Source organism: Urocitellus parryii, chromosome 7 (genome assembly GCF_045843805.1).
Source record: "Urocitellus parryii isolate mUroPar1 chromosome 7, mUroPar1.hap1, whole genome shotgun sequence".
Lineage (NCBI taxonomy): Eukaryota > Metazoa > Chordata > Mammalia > Rodentia > Sciuridae > Urocitellus > Urocitellus parryii.
In genome coordinates, this window is record NC_135537.1 from 74,564,754 (window position 1) to 74,586,068 (window position 21,315).

At 37.9% G+C, this 21,315-nt stretch overlaps 1 protein-coding gene across 1 annotated transcript in view; it reads right to left on the reverse strand.

The window, feature by feature from the left end:
- The window catches only part of Rp1 (RP1 axonemal microtubule associated), a 163,758-nt gene extending 143,082 nt beyond the window's left edge, over positions 1-20,676 (reverse strand). Inside the window, exons 1-2 of the mRNA XM_077801313.1 lie at positions 20,062-20,676; positions 18,997-19,168 (exon numbers count right to left, since the gene is read on the reverse strand). Coding sequence (XP_077657439.1) covers positions 18,997-19,168; positions 20,062-20,676 — 787 coding nt within the window. The remainder of the gene's footprint in view (positions 1-18,996; positions 19,169-20,061) is intronic.
- Positions 20,677-21,315: the final 639 nt, after the last annotated feature.

Genomic DNA, 21,315 nt, shown 5'->3' on the forward strand with positions numbered 1-21,315 from the left:
GCAGAACATCATGGTGGGAGAATGTGGTGGAGGAAATCAGCTGGGAACATATAACTTTGTGTTATCCAACAAAATGTTGTTCCTTAATGTTTAATCTTGAGCAGGAGGCAATGATAAGAAAAAAAGTTGAGAAATTAAATAAGCTACTTAAAAGTTACACAGCAAGACTATTATCAGCCTTGTAAATTTCAAAAAAAACAATGTAATGATAAATATCAGCATCCTCCAAATGCTTATGGGTTAGACAATGCAAATATTATCAGAGTTGAATGATTGGGTTATAAGAGCCTTAACCCAATCAGTGGATTAATGCTCTGATGTGGATTAATTGGGTGGTAACTCTAGGCAAGTAAGGTGTAGTTAGAGGAGGTAGGTGACTGGAGGTGTGCCTTTGGGTTTCATATTTTGTTCCTGGTGAGCAAAGCTCTCTGTCTACTTCCTGGGGTCCATGTTCTGAGATGCTTTCATCTACCATGACATTTGGCCATGATGTTCTGCCTCATCTTGTGCCCAAAGCAAAATGAGTCTATAATCTGTGAAATGAGACATTTTAAATCATGAGCCAAATAAACTTTTTTTTCTCCTTTAATTGTTCTTGTCAGGTCTTTTGGTCACAGCAATGAAAAAGCTGGCTAAAGCATAATTATACAAATGAAAATTAATCTCCTGGAAAACAATGTTAGAGAAAAAGGGCATGTGCCTATCTATACACCTGAATGATTGCAATTCACAAGCCCAGTAATAAAAATAGATAGATAGGTAGATAGATAGATAGATAGGGAATCAGCCTTTAAGACATATATCTGTAGCCACTGTATTACAATGTTGTCGGTAAGGAAGCTTATATTGGTGAGCATTAGCCAAATATGAATCACAAATACTTGGGGTTAATCCACTGGAAATAAAACCATAAATAGGGCAATAAGTAAAGACTGTTTAATCTTAGCTATTGTTGTTTGAAGATTGATTGAGGTGGCAATAAAATAAATAACTGCTGAGTAGTTCAAGATGTAGAACTAATGGAAGATATTTCTCTTACATTGTAAAAAAAAAAAAAAAGTTTCTTTTCTGTTCCTTGCCTCTTAACATAGCAATTTGAGTGTCTTAGGCACCGATGGGCTTCTTCACAAATACCAGGGTCATTGTATGTAGTTCTCCCTGACACTTTTCATCACACGGCCTCTAAGCATTGAGCTACTTTGATTCCTCCATCATTTTGTGGTCTCTCTTTTCATCTAGGAATATAAGACCAAGGGCATGTCTCTGACTGTGGACAAAAATCCATCCACAGTGGATTGCAAGCTCAAAACTTAAGTCTTGGGTGTCCACCTGACAGTGGGGCAGAGTTTAAAGCAGAGGTAAATGAAAGAACCTAGACTAGACAAAGCAATTTTGAAAAGAGAATAAAGTTGCAAAATTTTACACTACTCGGTTTCAGGGCTTACTATTATAACAGCAGTAATCAAGACAGTCTGTTTTGGCATACAGATAGACAAATCAATGAAGTAAAATGAGAGTGTAGAAACTGACTTTCAACAAAAGATTATCCTTTTTAATTCAAAGAATTCAATGGAGAGAGTCTTTTCAACAAAAAGTGCTAGAATAATTGGATATTCATATGAAATAAAATGAACCTTAATCTTTACCTCCCTTCATATTAGAAAAGAAAACACACAATGGGACCAAAAAGAAAATTGAACAACTAAAATTATGAAACTCCTAAAACAGGAGAAAAATCTTGTCGTTGAACTAAGAAGAGATTTCTTCAATAGAACTTGAAAAACTTGATCCATAAAAAGAAAATTAACAAATTAGACTTAGCCAAAAGTGCAAAATTTAGCTTCTTAAAAGTTCCACCATTTAAAAAAAAGTTTTAAAGCAAGCTATTATTACACTGGAAGAAAATGATATACAAAACATACATCAAAGAATATAGTGTACCCAGAATATATAAGAACTCTTACAGCTCTAGACTTCAAAGGCCCAATAGAAAATAAGATTTTAAAAGACACTGAACCACAAAAGTCATATGATATTGAATATTTTTACATGTGCTTATTCCATTCATAAGTTATTAGGGAAATGCAAATCAAAACCACAGAGATACAACTAAACACACACTACAATGGCTAAATTTTAAAGGATTTTAAATGCAAACAAGACTACAGAGCAACTAGAACTCTCACACATTGCTGGGGGGATGCACAATAGCATTGCTACATTTTAAAACGGCTGGCAATGTCTTCTAAAGCTAAACATAAAATCACCATACAAGCCAGCAATTTCACTCTTACAGATTTACCTAGGAAAAATAAAAACATGAATTAAATAAAGACTTACACATTAATATTTACATAACTTATATTCATAACAGCCAAAAACTGGAAAATAAATATCTATTAACTGGTGGATAAATACATATACTTACATATAATGTATACATATATAAAGAACAAACTATTGATTCAGGAGCAATAAAAATGGGGCAGGAATTTGCTGTACAAATGAACGAAAAGTATTATTTAGGGTCATAAAAATGTTCTATATCTTGATCATAGTGGTGGTTATAAAAATATATATGTTGGTCAAATCCCATTAAATCATACACATGAAATCAAGGAATTCCTGAAAGTAAATTACACATTAATAAAGTTTATTTTAAAAAAATAGAAGGAAATAGAAAATTAAGAAATTATTCCACAGATTCATCATCCTCGGGTGATATTCACAACAGGAATTCCAAAATGAAAGAAAAGAGAAACAGAAGGGAAAGATTAAAGTAATCATATAAATCAAATTCCCAGAACTAAAGAATATGGATACTAAATGCCAAGTATAAAAAATTAAATATATATATATATATATATATACACACACACACACACACACACACACACATATATATACACATATATATACATATATATACACACCCACAAGTGTGTATCATTGTGAAATTTCAAAATACCAAAATAAACAGAAAGATCTGAAAGCTTTTAGGAAAGGGGAAGAAGGAAGTATCTCAAACATAGGTGCAGAAGTGAAAATAGCATAGATAGCACAGATTTAGGTTTTTATTGGTCTAAGTCTTTCTTCATATAAAACTCTTTGCTTAGTGAAGATTCATATTATATATGGCTATGTATATTGGTCTATATTTAAATATGAGTCTAAAACAAATTCCAATGTTATTTAAATGACATTGTGTTATTCTTTTGGCTTATCTGCACCACATTCATGAGAATAAATGCAACTTATATGTATACAGATGTTGTGATATTATTCCTATGGCGTTTTTAATTTGAGATCTCTTTCTCTTCCTTTTTAATATTTTTTTTTAGCTGTCAATGGACGTTTTGTTTATTTCTATGTGGTGCTGAGAATCAAACCCAGTGCCTCATGCATGCTAGGCAGGTGCTCTACCACGGAGCCACAACCCCAGCCCAGATTTCTTTGTCCCTTGGGAATGGCCATAAGCTCCAGCCATTCCCTGCTTGGGAATCTAAAAGCTTTGGCCATGGATATTTGCAGTCTGCCCTTCATGGGATACTTCTTTATCTTGGTAAACAACCTGTTGCCTCTGAGTCTGGCCCATGAGCAGGTGTCCCTCTCACAGAAAAAAAAAAATTCTTTTTATTGGAAGATATCCTTGTGCCTCTTGTCTGACCTGTGTTCAGTTTATTCCTATGAAGATAACCACCTCAAGAGAATCCCGACCAGGAAATAGGTTGAAGCTTGGGTGTGTTTGTGTCTATTGTGTGAGACACAATGAGGGAGTGAGATGAAAATGCTGAAAAAAGAAATGTATTACTCACAGCCCCCAGAGAGATTAGACTCCCAAAAAGACGTCTAAAGGAAGTAGGGTGCTCAATGGGGAAGGGGTGCCTACAGAACTATGCATTTATTAAGATCCATGGGCATTATCCCTGAGTTCTTCCCTTGGAGACTGTAGATTTGCTAGTTTAATGAAATGTCATCCCCTGCACTCCTGAAGGGCAGATTTAGTCACACGACAGATGTTGACCATTATACTCTACCATAGATAACAATTGTGGAGGACACTGGGTTTGGATGAGTGAGATGAGCACCAAGCAGGCTATCTGGTGAACAACCCTATGGAGAGGTTTAAACTAGGCCAAGGTGACAGGATAATAATGGATTTCAAGCAGGGCATCCTCTACTCAGGAGGATGAGACAGGAGGATTGTAAGTTCCAGGCCAGACTGGGCAATTTACCCAGACCCTGTCTCAAAATAAAAAATAAAAAGGGTTAGGGATGTAGCTCAGTGGTAGAGTGGCCCTGGGTTCAATTTCAAGTGCTGGGAGGAGAAAAAAGACTGAGCTTCAAATAATGTATTTCAAGTCTCACACGGAAGCTGAGGCAGCAACTAACTATATTAAACAAATTTAGTACTGTAATAATACACATATATATGAATAACCATACCTATAAATATAGCTATTGTATTCAATGTCATTCATTTCTCACTAATAACCACTTTCAGCCCTAATACAATGAAACCCTATGATGTATAACTCATGTCTTCCTATGAACCTCATGTTTCATTTTAGGTTACTTAGTTTTATGGATTTACCTGAACTTTAAGCCGTGTTACTTAGTTAGTATTCTGTAGACTTCAGCTATTCCTCAACATTGGTGTGACAAAAGATAAGAACTATTCTCAAGAGGAGGAAAAACAACAAATGATTTTCATCTGTTGCCTTTTGTTGTGTTTTTTTTTGTAGCGCTATTATTGTTCTGATGATCTCTGTTCACGAATCAGGAAGTAAATATTCATCAGGTACAGAAATAGCTATGTGTAGAGAAAAGGCTGATGTGCACATCCTATGAAAGAATTCCAGTTGTTTAAAATCAGTCATTATATATGGCATCTAAAGTCTGTATATTGTTTATTATCCTAAAAACAGAATGAAAAAATAGGCTCTAAACCATCAAACAGTCTAAGACTTGTCCCTGTTTGAAAATTTGTCGTTTTGTTATTTAATTCTAGTAAGCTTTTCCAATCATACATTGTTTACTATGACCTGGGAATATTCCTTTAATAACTTAGCACTTAAGCCACTGAAGGATAAAAATTATGAAAGAAAAAATTGTGAAACTTCATCAAGTGAACAAAAAAGGCAGGGGACTATGTCTTGTCAAACATCCTCTTAAGGGTTATCTCTTCTTTCATTATTTTTTAAATCAACTTACAATCCTGTAAGTTGTAAAAAAAAAAAAAAAAAAAAAAAAAAAAAAAAAAAAAAAAAAAAAAAAAAAAGCAGGTCATGATGCAAATTATTCTGGTCCATAAAAGTATAAATTAGTTATGACCAGGGGGATGCAGTTAATTATTGTCCTAGACAGACCCATATTCACTTCAGCATTCCTTCAGCTGCCTATTTTTTGTGATACTTTAAATTCTCCTTTGAAACCACTGTAATATGCAAATGGTTCCCTCTTCATAAGTTAAACAAAGTTCTTGGCACATGTTCGTGTTTTATCTATATGTGACTCATGATTTTGTTTTAAAATCATCCTTTAATGCTATAATAGATGGGAGAGTATAACAATAGGGAAAGTACTCTATTTTGGATTAAAATAACTTTGACTTACTGACATGGCTCCCCAGTGGCTGAGCTGCACAGCCAGTCCACTAATCCCCGCCAATTAGCAGCCAGTCCACTAATCTCCCCTGGAGCCCACCATGCCAATGTGGGCCTGAGGTGCAATAAGCCAGGAATGAGGCAAGCCAGACCTGTCACACCCAGGCTCAGTGCAGGCACCCATTCCAAACAGCACTGAAGCCCCAAACTCCAGCATCCACCTTTCAGCAACCTCAATTTTCCAGTGAGAGGCAGGAAAACAGAAGTGGGACAGACCCTAATGGAAACTGCAGGGCTCAGCAATAGCGCTGGCACTTTTCCAAACCCCGATGAGCATAAATTTGGTCCAGCAACATTGACCCAAGTCTAGTGGCAATCTGCTCTCAGGTCCCCTCTCACCCTACAAGAGTTCTCCTTTCTTCCCCCTTGAGTAAATCCTACTCCTTTCTCTCTTGCCTTCCACGGTCTGTGAATTTCATTCTTTTGGATTTATGAGATAAGAACATGGAAAGAAGTGGCCGAACCTAAAAAGAAGTCGGCAGTGAATTGCTATGACATTGGAGGGCACGACCCACCATTAAGAGCTGCAACGCGCACTTCATAGTACTAGAGAAGAACTCAGCTTTGTCAGCTGCCACCCTCAGAGTTATGCTGGCAGGCATCCCCTGCCTTGACCATCTGCTAACACTCAAATGGGCTTCCTCAGCTGCAGAGACCTAGAGCTGAAACAGACCCCATCCTCCTGCAGAAGCAGAGGACTGAGTCTCATCATTATGCCACCCTGAGGAGTTCTAGACACAGAAGACCCAACCACAAAACACAGGACAATTTGGAAGAAAGACACACGTGAAAGTGGAAGTGCTCCTTTCCTAGTCTATCTCTGTGAGAGTTAGTTCCCCTTGGGCTATTAAAGATACAATGACCCATCTGAGGACATTCTTATGCGGGTTGACCAATCAGCATAAAGAACCTAAAACAATACTTGACACCAAACAGGGCTCAAAATGTTAGTCACCTTGACCTTATAAGGGGTCAAAACATGAAATAAATGTTTTGATTTGTTTTAGATATCCTAACACCCAACAGAGAGAAATACTTCTTGATTGGAAGAACGCCAACTTTTAAAAAGTTTATCAAAAGTCCTAACACTGATGGCTTTTTATTTTTTAATAGACAAAATATATTCAGCACTGGAGGCCGTGGTCTGTGCAGAGAGCTCTCAGAGCATCTCTAGTTATCTTCTCATAATAAACTTACAGGGAAATCGCCTCATAAGGACTTTTAAATAGCAGCCTCGTTTTATAGATGAAGAAACCAACCAAATGAGTTCCAGAAAATGAAATGTGATTTCAATACTTAAGTTCAAACCTTGAAAATGGTGTATTTGTTTTGTGTCACCGGAAAGTTAAGAGGTAAACTATTTTTAAAGGAATCATATAAAAAACTACCCCTATTCTGGCTGGGAGTGGCACACACCTTCAATCCTAGCAGCTTGGGAGGCCGAGAGACAGAAGGATCCTGAGTTCAAAGCCAGCCTCAGCAATTTAGCATGGCCTTAAGCAACTCAGTGAGACTTTGTCTCTAAATAAAATACAAAATAGGGCTGGGGATGTGGCTCAGTGGTCGAGTGCCCAGAGTTCAATCCCTTGTACCTCCCACCCTGGGGGGGAAAAAACAACAACAACAACAACAACAAAACTACTCTTACGCACTGAGATAATCACTCATTAACTTAGCTTCAACTTGGGTTAGGTGTTTCATTAAATGTCCCCTACCCTCTCCAAATTGGGTTTTCCTTGAGATCAACTCTTATAAGTCATTTTTCATTTCAACCCTCTACTTCTGAACTTCAACTCCTTACAGCTAATGTTGACAGTACTCCCTTGGACCACAAAAGCGTCCTTCTGACGGTGCCTGAACACTGCACAGTGCATTGCACCTCCGCCATCTGGTGGACATAAATAAAATTTCACCATGCCACGCTGCGACCAGAAACTCTGAACTCAGGTATACATTCATGCCGTGGTATCTGCAGGAGGTTGGTTTATCAGGGTGTAACTCCATTGGAAGTTGAGGAGCATTGTATTCCTCTGGGTACAAAAAGGTGGACTCCAAGTTGGGGTTGTGGTTCAGTGGTAGAGTGCTTGCCTAGCATGTGTGAGGCACTGGGTTTGATTCTCAGCACCACACTCAATCAATAAATAAAATTTTAAAATTAATCAACAAAGAATAAAAATGTTTTTGAAAAAAGAAGCTGGACTCCATTTCTTAGCCATTGAGGTATTTTACTCTAAAGTGAAAGGGAGGTTTATATAAAATTCTTAAATTCCCTCTGAAGCTTCACTTACATGCTAAATTTCAGGTACAAAAGTTTTTTAATGCAAGATTTATGAAAATAAAAACATCCTTTAATGAATGTTTTATAGGAAAAAAACTTCACATTTTTAAAGATGACTTAAATCTTGCTTCTTAAAATACAGAAATAGTGCGATCCTTCAGCATATTTGCATAGTCTTCTACAAATATGGATCTGAAATTAATAATAGGTAAAGAATAAGTGACTTCAAAAACACTTCTCATCCTTGTAACACAGAGTTACTACGTCCTTATGATGTTCTAATAATATTCTAGTTCTGGGGGCTGGGGCTGGAGCTGAGTGGCAGAATGCTTTCCCAGGCACTGGGTTCAATCTCAGCACCACATAAAAATAAACAACTAAAATAAAGGCATTCTGTCCTCCTACAACTATAAAAAACAGCATGGTACTGGTACCAAAACAGGCGGGTGGACCAATGGTACACAATAGAGGACACAGAGACTAATCCACAAAGCTACAACTATCATATTTGATAAAGGAGCTAAAAGCATGCAATGGAGGAAGGATAGCATCTTCAACAAATGGTGCTGGGAAAACTGGAAATCCATATGCAACAAAATGAAACTGAATCCCCTCCTCTCGCCATGCACAAAAGTTAACTCAAAGTGGATCAAGGAGCTTGATATCAAATCAGAGACTCTGCGTCTGATAGAAGAAAAAGTTGGCTACAATCTACATATTGTGGGGTCGGATTCCAAATTCCTTAATAGGACACCCATAGCACAAGAGTTAATAACAAGAATCAACAAATGGGACTTACTTAAACTAAAAAGTTTTTTCTCAGCAAGAGAAACAATAAGAGAGGTAAATAGGGAGCCTACATCATGGGAACAAATTTTTACTCCTCACACTTCAGATAGAGCCCTAATATCCAGAGTATACAAAGAACTCAAAAAATTAGACAATAAGATAACAAATAACCCAATCAACAAATGGGCCAAGGACCTGAACAGACACTTCTCAGAGGAGGACATACAATCAATCAACAAGGACATGAAAAAATGCTCACCATCTCTAGCAGTCAGAGAAATGCAAATCAAAACCACCCTAAGATACCATCTCACTCCAGTAAGATTGGCAGCCATTATGAAGTCAAACAACAGCAAGTGCTGGCGAGGATGTGGGGAAAAGGGTACACTTGTACATTGCTGGTGGGACTGCAAACTGGTGTGGCCAATTTGGAAAGCAGTATGGAGATTCCTGGAAAAGCTGGGAATGGAACCACCATTTGACCCAGCTATTGCCCTTCTCGGACTATTCCCTGAAGACCTTAAAAGAGCGTACTACAGGGATACTGCCACATCGATGTTCATAGCAGCACAATTCACAATTGCTAGACTGCGGAACCAACCCAGATGCCCTTCAATAGATGAATGGATAAAAAAAGTGGCATTTATACACCATGGAGTATTACACAGCACTAAAAAAATGACAAAATCATGGAATTTGCAGGGAAATGGATGGCACTAGAGCAGATTATGCTTAGTGAAGCTAGACAATCCCTAAAAAACAAATACCAAATGTCTTCTTTGATATAATGAGAGCAACTAAGAACAGAGCAGGGAGGAAGAGCAGGAAGAAAAGATTAACATTAAACAGAGACATGAGGTGGGAGGGAAAGGGAGAGAGAAGGGAAATTGCATGGAAATGGAGGGAGACCCTCATTGTTATACAAAACTACATATAAGAGGTTGTGAGGGGAATGGGAAAATAAACAAGGAGAGAAATGAATTACAGTAGATGGGGTAGAGAGAGAAGATGGGAGGGGAGGGGAGGGGGGATAGTAGGGGATAGGAAAGGTAGCAGAATACAACAGTTACTAATAGGGCATTATGTAAAAATGTGGATGTGTAACCGATGTGATTCTGCAATCTGTATTTGGGGTAAAAATGGGAGTTCATAACCCACTTGAATCTAATGTATGAAATATGATATGTCAAGAGCTTTGTAATGTTTTGAACAACCAATAAAAAAATCAAAAAAAAACAAAGACAAAAAAATAAATAAATAAATAAAGATATTGTGTCCAACTACAACTAAAAAATAATTAAAAAAAAAAAAGAAGGTATCACTTCATGTAGAAAAAGCATACTCTATGTAGAGGTAGTCTTTAGCTGGCAAAGTAGCAATTCACAAATTTTTATGGATTTATGACTCATGCTGAACTGATACAAAAGTAATTATTGATGTGATTAATTATTTTTCATCCCTCAAAACCAAATTTGTTATTTCAGCACCTCTATGTGTTGCTCCAAGAACATTAGTAAACATTCTACTCTAAGTCCATTCTAGACAACAGGCACAGATTTCCAAGTCCTGTAAGACTTGTTATACCATCCTAGAACCATGGAGTGGAAGGGTTCTCAAAAGGTTGCCTGATTAACACCCAGGCAACATAGCACAATTATGCAAAATGATCCATGGTCTATAATCTAGTCAAGCTTATTTATACTTCTGGGAAGCAATATGTTTTTATTTCTATCAAATTAATACTTCATTAAAGCAGGAAAAGACACAAAGAAATCTGTCAAATTCTTCACGGCAGTTCTCTTTCCAGAAGAGAATGTTGAAGTCTCCGTTCTTTTCTTTTCCAGATTAAATCGTTCCAGCTCCTTTAATTTTCCTTCCCAAAGAATGTCTTAATATTTTTGTCTCCACTTTTTCTGACCCCTTCATATTTTTTGGCTTCTAATACTATTTAAAAGATTATAATTTCTAGGAAAAGTACTTTCTAGTACTTTCTAGCAGCTTAGTGGTAGAGCACCTTTTTTCAGTGTGAAAATGGTGAATCGTGTCCCATAGACATAGATGTTCTGAGGGTCCAGGACTCAACATATTTGGCACAAGAACTAGGACATTGTGATGAAGGTCTTTTAATTATACATTTTATCAGATCAGTAGTTAAAATTAATAAATGAAGCACTTTAAGTCTATGTCTATTCCATTTATTTAAGAATATATTCAATAAACATGTTATATAAAGCCAACAATATAAAAAGACATAATTCTTGTCCTAGGCATATTTTTGATGCCCTAGACAAAAATTCATGTATACAAGAAATCACAAGTTCAGAACAAAACCACATAAAATCTGTAAATGCTGAAAAAACAAAAGAACAGAGTAATAATAAAAGTCAAATCAGTTCATCCAAGGGTAAGATTTCTAGAGTAAGCTCATTTTTAAAGAGTAGGAAATTTACTTAGAGGTCATCTATAATGTCCATCCCAATGTTCCATCTTATTTCGGAAAAAAAAAATAATTACAAAGAAAGATGGTGCTGATATTACAAATTAAAAATCATCTTGCCTATTACTGCTTTCAAGATCAATTAAATTTAATTGGTTTTCCTCTTCCCAAATGAGAAGATTTTCACCCTCAAAAATATAATGTATTTTTAATATATTTCTATTAATAACATTGAAGGATGTCTCAACTTGGCAAATATCTAGCAGGCAGGTTTGACAAAGCATTTCAAAGAATAAACGACAGTTGACATTTTCTCTTACTACTTGATTGAGATTTGTTCTTGAGTTCTGAAATCTGTCATTTAATAAGTTGTTATTCTCATCAACTGTCTTAAAAACACCATTTGTCCAGTTGCTGGGGTTTTGTTTTTCTGAATTCCCGTCACCCACAACTAACAATGATTTGTGCAAGAAGTTTACACAAAACCTTTTCTTTAAATATAACTGAAATTTCTTTAAATTGCTTTCTTCCTCTAAGCCCAAGAACTTAATTCTTTTTGGTTTCCTTCTTTTATCCATCAAGTCAAACATTTTATTGAAATAAAGTCTATCAAATGGATCGTCAATAGCGTTATCCACAAATTCTTTTCTCCTGATTGAATGATCATCCTGATTCTTGAATGTGTTTTTGTTTGACTGTGGCCAATAGGGGTATATTTTCATCCCTAAATGGAAACCCCAGGAATTTTCAATATCAGAATCTTTGCGATAAGCAAATCCTCTATCTTCCTCATTTAAAGGTTGGATGATGACGGTTAGTATGGGGCAGTGTTGACCACAAAGAGCGTAGAGTTTATCCAGAGAGTCGCCTTCCGGAAGTGTACTGTGAGTTACAGAACTGCCAGGTAACGGTTGGGTTTTAATGATCTCATCAGAGACGGGGTGAACTTTGTTACTAGAAGATGTAAAGGCATGAGTGACTGACGTGCATACTCTTTCTGATTGAGGATTACCCTTCTCTTCTGTGCGATCTGGTGGTCTCTCCTTGGCAGAGGTGTTATTCTCAACATCTGCAAAATCCTCACCGAAGGGTTCAGAGTCGCTCCCATGAGGCAAGTTAAAGTAATTGCATCTCAGTTCAAGAGGTTGAGTGAGCTCCTCCAGCTCTGAAGAGGATAATTCACTCATGTTTGAGCCTGGGATCAAATTTCCAAAATGTGAATATGGCACCTCGTTGCTGTTATTATCAAGGAGGGTATCGACTGATGTAGTGTCTGCATTGCCATACATGCCAGGATTCTCAGATGACACCCTGAGCAGATGATTTTCTTTCAAAAGCCACTTGCCTTTGTCAATCAGTTTTCCTTCCTCTTTGTCTCTGAGGACCCTGTTAGGATCATTTTGTTTTATAGTACCATGGTCTGCCATGTCGACCTCATGATAACTGTCCCCCATACCATTAGCATCACGTTGACCTTGTCTTTCCTCCTGGAATTCCTGCAACATCGGGGATCTCCTAGACACCTGTTCAGAGAAGCCAAATGACCGACCTTCAGAAACACAAGAATTTGCTTTCTTTGCACACTGAAACCCCACAGAATTGTCAGGAGAAACTTGAGATCTGTGTAAAGACCCTGGAAAAAAAGATGGTTTCATACTCTCTGCCTTCCCATAAAGTTTTTCTATGGCCCTTTTAACAAACCCTTTATTATATTCTTTCTCTTGGGCAGTGTCATCACTGTCATTGTGGTCATCACTGGATGTTTTATGTGGCTGCTCGCTTTCGCTGTCTGGCCTATAGTCTGACCAGTCAGAAGTTGCCGGGCTTTTGAAGCATTTTTTGAAATCAAGAGAGGACTCTGAACAACTCCCAGCTTCTCTGCGCCTCACTGTCATTTTAGCTCTCCTCTTAGCATCTCCTTCACTAATCTCTTTTTCAGTATTTTGCTTAGAATCGTAACAAAACACCAAAGATGGGGGTGTCACCTGCCTCGGATTGGTGGTCTCAGAAATTACATCATTCCTTCTTTCTTCTTCTCTAATATTCCTACTAGACATGTGGATGGATTGCAAATTTCCACCAGCCTCTATCTCTTTTTGGATGGATTCTTCAGTGGTTTGCTCTTCTGCATTTACCTTGGTATTAAAGGTACCAGTGTCTTGGTTTTCTAATTCTTCAAAGGACTCCAATTCCGAGATATTATTTCCTTCACTTGATGTCATGCTGTTGGTGACTGAACCTGGTTCTTCAGAAGTTCTTGAGTCTTCCTTATCCAAGGAAGTGTAGGTATTTTTATCCTGAAATTTCTTTAGTGAACAGTTTTCAAATTCATCTGAAGAACTCTGTTGCTTATCAAACTCGAGATCAGTTTTACTCGAGAAAAGGCCACCAGGGCTTAAATCACTGACATCCCGAAGTGACGCTGATGTATTAAAGCCACTTCTATACTCAGAGTCTGCCAAAACATGTGGGTCTTTCTCAACTTCATCAACTCTTCTCGACTCTTCGCTTAATTCCAATGAATCAATGTATTTGTTTTCTTGGGAGTCTAAAATGTCAATAGTATTGAGGACTCTGGTGGGAATGTGGGTCTCATCAGTTGAGCAAGCTGCCTCATAGATATTTTCCTCTTCAGCGTAAGCTTCCTGGAAAAACTCAGCATCAGGAAGTGCACAGATCTGTCCTAGGAAACAAGGTTGACTCAAGGAGGTCTGATCCCCAACACCATCATCACCAGGGGAACCAGCTTCGCTGGGGTGACATGTTTCTGCGGGAGGGTAAGTGTCATCCACAGTGCCTACTGCACACAGAGAGCAAGGCGTTTCTGGAACACAGACCTCAGAATCACAGACCTGATCGGTAGAATCCTGAAAATCTCTCTCCAAAGAGATTTTCAGGGTTCTTCCATTTCCACTGCAGTCAGAAACTCCCTGAATGTTGGCTGTGACACAATTGGCAGACAGACCTCCCGGAACCCTACCCGGTTCTTCCCCGCTGGGTCCAGGGCAACGTTTCGTGGCTTCCACTAAATGGGCAACCGCAGCCTTCAACTCATCAGCTTCCTCTGTGACGGCCACGTGCTTTAGAACTTCCAACAGGGCAAGTGTCTCTGAAGATCGGCTGGTGATCTTGTGAGCATCCCCTTGACAGAAGCTAGTGATACCTCCCTTTAGGTTTAGCACCAACAGCCAAGCCAGAAGAAGATTAGTGGATGAATTACACAGGGAAGAAGGGAAAGAAACATCTGCAAGTGAACCTGGCATCTGAACGACTCCATTCTGAGGCTTGTGGACACCCGCAGCTGGAGCTTGAAATTGGCGAAGCAGCAGGACTGATAAGAGGTCTTTGGGAGAGCTCTCTTCCATAGGATCTACTTGGATGGCAACCTCTACACTTTGTGCTTTCTTAGCTAGGTTTATTCCCTGGCAAACAAGGCTCATTTCTGGTCCTGACTTTTCAGCAGATCTCTGGCTTTTAGTCTTAGGGTCATTGACAGCTGGTTGTGACAATGTACCATATTCGTGCAGTGAAACCAAGTGGGCGCCATTCACAGATCCAACCTGACTCTCATCAAGATCTTTAGGTTCTTCACCGTCATCTTTGGCAAGAGGAGATTCACCTGCCTCTTTACAGAGATTATCTCCTGTCAAAGTGGCATTTTTAGTCATGTGCTTACTACTTTGCAGGACAAAATCATTTCCTTTTGCAGTATTTGTGTGGGGATGATTTCCTGGAGAACCGCCATGATTATAATTTACCACTCTCCTTTCATTTTTGCATAGTGGAGCTGACATTCCAGGTTCTAAAGTTGGATATGGATTTATGTTCTGCAACCATCTCTGTATATAATTATGAACCGAATTATGGGCAATATCCTCAAGGAAATCAGCTTTTCTCAAAGAAGCTAAAGAATTGGTCCTAGCTCTAGCATGGTGCTTATTTACAATAGCACCTGATTTCAATTTAACCCCTTTCCGTTTGGGGGGGCTTTTTGAAATTATGTGTGAATCATTAATTTTTGGAAATAAACTCTTTTTGGCCATTCCTCTCAAATTCCCAGATGCTATTTCTGCTTGAGACTCTGGATCACAAAAAACTTTTGATGTTTGTTCAGTGTGATTAAACACATGAAATGAACTTTGATTTTTTAAAGTGCTTCTGTAATATTTAGATTCGTTGTGGGCTAGTACTTTATCTCCCTGACCAATTTCTCTTTTTGGGGGTGTTCCTAAACTTGATCTCTTTAGTAGCCTGGATTTTCTTTTGATTAAAAGTCCTTGAACCTTAGGGTTTTGAATAGTATTTAATTTATTTCTATGGAAATTCTTAGAAATTGTGGGATGGAGAATACTTTTGGAATAAAAATGATTTGATTTGATTACCATATCACTTGTATGGGGGTCTTCCTCACAAAGTGTCCCTCCTTTAAGGGGACGGTGTGAACCTTTCAACACGGTGGCTTCTGCAATTCTATCTCCTGTATTTATTCTCTTACTCTTTTTGGAGATTTCTTTGGTGGCAATTACCCCATCTTGATACCTGGAACTTATTACTTGCGGCTGAACTTTCTTCTTCTTTTTTCGGGAAATGGATAATACAGTCTGCTTTTGATTTTCTGGCAGTTCTGTTAAACCACGCTGAGAAAATTCATCAATTAATCTGTCAATTCTTGTGGTGACAGTAGAAGACCCTACGGAAACGGTGGCCTCAGAAATACTTCTGTCAGTCCCAGAATTGTTACTTGTAGAGCTCGTGACATCTGCTGAAATAGGACTGAACGTATCACTGGTGCTATTGTAAGTTCTTAAGTTCTTGATATCAGTTTTGTTGTCTGATATGACACTATTAACTGTACTTTCTTCCACAGTGGAGTTCTCTGATGTTGATGATGATAAGCCACTATTATGGGACATCTTTACCATCTTCTGACCTGTAATTTCTATAATACCAGCACCTATTGCTCTTGATTTGGGGAGTCTACTTTCCTTTTTTTTTTCTAAAGATGACTCCATCTGCTCATTCTGATTGTTCTGAACAAATACTGGTTTGTTGGATATGGATGACATTTTACTGCAAGAATGTGTGAACATGTGATATTCAGATTTGTTTTTCCCACCTTCCCTTTCTTCACTATAGGAAAACTGTTTCTCTTGAACTTCTGTTTCAGATACTAGGGTCACACTCCCCATCACTGATTTCTTTTGTCTTGCTCTCCTTGGTCCAGGTGTAGGTGGTCTATGAAAACGATGCTTCACTTGATTCTGAGTTCCATGGATGTTACCTGTGTCCAAAGCAGCATTCTCCCAACTAGCAAAACTGCAAGTTTCAGCCTCTTGAACTGTCATTTGAGTGTTTATTTCTTCTGCTAAACTGGCCTCTTGATTATTGCCTTTTGCATCTGCAGACATTGAACACGCTGCAAACTTGAAACTAGGTGATAGAGGATCTGTTCTTCCAGGAAAACAACTTATCTCACTCTTTTCGTCATTATTAGAAAGACCAGATGTATTGACAGTGGTGATCCACTTAATGGTTTCTTCTTTTATCTTGAATCGAACTTTCATCTCAACTGTCATAGTACCATCTTGATTAAAAATAATTGATTTCTCAATATCATCTTCAGAAGGATATATTGATAAGTTCTGAGAACCATGTTTTTCTAAGGCCAAGTAGTTTTCAGGAGCAAAAGAATAGTCTGAGCAGCAGTCAACAGTATGTGTTTTGTCAGAAGAAACAGAATAAATCTGGGATCTTGGGATCGAAGACATATGTGTGTTCACTTTCAAGATTTTAGGAGTAAAAGATGCCCACATCAAAATATAACATGAAAGGTAGAGAAGTTATAATATCCAATGGAGGAGGCAGCAAAGAAAAGAAGAAGAAAAAGGAAAATATTAGTACAAAAATACCATATTTTCTGTATTTCACAGTAAAATATACTGATATGTTTCTAATCTCTATGTTCAATGGTTATTTGAGAAAACAATGTAATATCTCATACATTTCTTCAAATTACTCAAAAGAAACTTGTAAGTCTACTTCAATGAGAAGATTCACATAGTTTTAATTTCAACAAATTTATGAGATGATTTAATAAAGTAGAAATTACTAAGGACTCTATTGAAATGAAGGGCTTTCGTGATTTTACAGTTAGTAAAACTGTCAGCTTATCAAGAAATGCTTATCAATTTAAACAAGTAACAGTAGTAACCTATCTGTGTATATGCAAGACAGACACCTATAGCTTTAGGAAGGCAGAAAACATTTTTAGCATTTAAGACTGAATTAATCAAATAATAAATTTAATATTCACTTTGTATAGTCATTGCAGTTGATTTACTACATGGTACAAAAAAGAACAGTAAGACACAGGTCCAATATTATTTTTTTATTTGTTTTAATTAGTTATATATGATAGTAGAATGCTGTATATATATATTATACGTAAGTGGGGTATAATTTCTCATTTTTCTGACTGTACATGTTGCAGAATCACATCAGTCATGATATTATTTTTAAAGTTTTTTTTATAATTAACCTTGGTGCTCCTGCTTCTTCAATGCAATCAAATTCCTATTAGTAGTCTATATTTATGTGCACATGCTTACAGAATATAGAATACCACCAAGTGTTCATCTTTAGTGTTCCAGAGTATAAATCCAAAAATATTTTTATTTTTGATATACTTTTACTGAATTCATAAATGAAAATGTCTCACTATTAATTTTTTTGAAGTGAAATGTAGCAAAGCCCTCAGATTCCCTGAAGTCATCAAAAATCATAATCAGCAGCCAATATCAGACACAAAGCAATAAAACTACATCAGTAAAATGACCAAGGTAGAATAGTACTACAATATACATAACATTTCTGGCAGCATAATGCTTACAAAAAAGAAGCATTAACAATGACCTATTAGTGATTGTAAGCTTATCAATTGCTTATCAATTCTTTCATTGATAAGATATGATACCCATGAAATGATTAAATGACAATAAATGAGTTTTCTCCACATTAGCAGTAAGTAGAGGGATTAGTACCTCTTAAAATGCGTAGTATGTCTTATTCTGCATCTAAAAGCAATGAAAATTAAAATCAAAGTATAAATGGCAATAAGTATATTAGCATAGAGCTAAAATTTCCCTGGATATACTGAGCACAATGAAGAAAGAGATTAATGTGCCCGAAACCCCAAGCCTTAAGAGGTCCTCCTTCTCTCCTATACAAAGGATAATGTCACACTATGCAAAAGATCCTAAGGAATCAACTACCCAGATTACTGTCAACCAGAAAGATTTGGCAGCATGAAACTTTTGTAATAAAGAAAAAGTGGTTCTAAAGACCTATAGTTTTTACAGGTATAACTCAAGAAGGTAGAACATACAGATAGATTAGAAAAAAAAATATAGTCACTGCACTAACCTGCTAAATTCTGCTATGAAAGCTGCATGAGACCTTTAGGGAAAACTCAGCAACTACCAGAAATGTTATACAGATTCCACAAAATTCATTTCTAGAGCAATAAAGTCTGACATTTTGATTTAACTAGGTATTTTATGCAAAAATATAAAACAAATAAAGCATACTTCATCAGTTTACACAGATATATCATTGATTTGGAAAAGTCTTTTTTAAATTACCAGATAATCTCTGTACTCTTTCCAACTAAAAATAAAACCATTTTCATTTTAGAGTGGTTTTAATCCTCTTATGTTTTATTTACTGTGATAAATGAAGTTGGTCATTTAGTAAGCATGTCTCTTTTTGCTCTTGAGACAAAAGTTGTCAGGACTAAAAATAAGGCCTATTATGTGTAAGTGACTTACTCTTTCTGCTTTCTGATTTAGCATTTCCCTTCCGATGCACACGATGGGAGATCCCTGGTAATCTAGCAGGAAGCAAGTACTTTTGGATGTCATAATTCCCTGGTTTAAAGGGCTCCCTTCCTGCTGCCACCACAGCTCCAGAGCTCAGGATCACTGCCTGGAGACTGGGAACCTAGAAAAAAACAGAGTCATGGTCCTTACACAAGCAGGTTTTCTTCTTTCCATGAAATAATTTTATAACTTGAAATCAGTGCAATAACCTCTCAGGTTTGAAAGACAACATCAAGCATTTTCTTAAGCAAAAAATTGATGTAAAATGATGTATATAAAATAACTGGAAATACAGAACACTAAGGGTAGGGGTGACTAATACAGACCCAAGAAGTCTATTAAGCCTACATGTTAACTGAAAAGACAGGCTGGTCTTCTGGCATAATTAAAAAATCTTTAAAATGTATATGTCACTCCACACCGAAGTCTACAGCTGCAGGGCAAGCTGGGAAAGGGTCTGGTGGACATAGCTGGTCAGGAAAGTGAACTCTTGTGGACATGCTGTCTGCTGCTGACCGCAAACAGAAAAAAAAAAAAAAAAATGCTTTCCCTGGCTAGAAGAACACTATCCATGCCATCCTCATCCAAGAATTATCAATATTTTTGATTCTGTGCCACAGCCTTATAACTCAAGGAACGCATGGAGTAAAAAGAGAACCTCGTGCCCAATGCCTCTGCAGATTTTTTTTTTTTTTTTTTTTTTTTTTTTTTTTTTAGCAGACACAACATCTTTGTTGGTATGTGGTGCTGAGGATGGAACCCGGGCCGCACGCATGTCAGGCAAGCGCGCTACCGCTTGAGCCACATCCCCAGATTCTGACAAGAAAGCAAAGACACCATCCACAAACGCACAGAATTTAAACACACACACACACACACACACACACACACACACACACACACACACAGAAGAGCGAGGCCTTCTTTGAGGGCTGCCATGCATATTCAGCTCAAACCCCCGCAGGCTCCTGATGCCCGCTCAGCCTCGTGGAGACCCCCAACCTGGACGCTCACCTTCCTTCCATCCGTGGCGTACAGCTTGGCAACCGGGTACTTCATGACCACTGTCAGGTGCTGCAGAAAGGCCTCGAAGCTCTGTGTGACCCTCCTGTTCAGAAGGACGGCGCACCTCGTCTTTGGATCGCCATTCCGGAAAACCACTAGGCGCCTGGGGGCGCGCAGCAAGCCCGGAGCCGCGGCCACCACCGGGTGACCCTGTGCCTGCGCGCCCGGGGTGCGGCTGCTGAGCCACGGCCGGGGGCGCTGGCGAGCCTTGTCCAGGTCCACAGGCTGCACCTTCCTACTGTGGGAGCACAGGTAGGACTCACCGTCCTCCAGGTCCTCCAGCCTCGTGATGCTGTGCCTTCCCCGAGGCGTGCTGATGTTCCTCACCCCAAAAGGCAGGGGCACCTTCCTGGACAAGTTGTCCAGCAAAGCATCAAAGCTCTTAAAGGAACGAGGGTTGACCACCACTCTGACTCCCCCGAATTGGGGGTCTCCGCTCTTATAGAAGCTGATCCGTTTGGCCACAACAGGATGAGTGATGCGTAAGTGGCGAGGAGAATGAACTTGACCTTCAGAAGAACTCGGGTGAATCATGGAAAAACCAGTGGAAGGAGTCTCACTCATTTTGATTGAGACCTAGTGAGAGAGAGAAAAAAAATAGTTCCAGAATTAACAGCACCACTGTGAAAAATACATGATAATGCTAATGCAGGCTAATTATAGTTACAGACATTCAGGATATTCCTGGGATTTTATCCATTCATTCATTCATTCATTCTACCCATCCATTTTAAAAGATAATTTTAGGGGTCTATCCTAAAATTTTAAAAGATACAAATGAAACAGTTAAATTAAAACATTTATAATTTGCAAATAAAACAATCTACAGATACTAATAAGCACCTAGGTCAATAAATTTATGATGTGTACACCCACGTAATAGAAAACTATACAACCGTTAAAAGTTGCTTTATAGATCTGTATTTGGCGGCACAGAAAGATGATCTTGACATACAGCTAAATGAAAAAGCAGTTTGTAAGACACATATGCTAGGACATTGATTTCTACGTAAACATACTTCTTATAGAAATAAGGGAAAGTCTAGAAATAATATATAGACCAGTTATCTTGGGATGGCACAGCTATGGATATTGTTTGTATTTGTGTTTTTGTTTTTCAGTGCTGCACATTGAACCCAGGACATAGTATATGCTAAGCAAGTGGACTGTGCTACATCCCAATCCTATTTGTGTTTTATTATC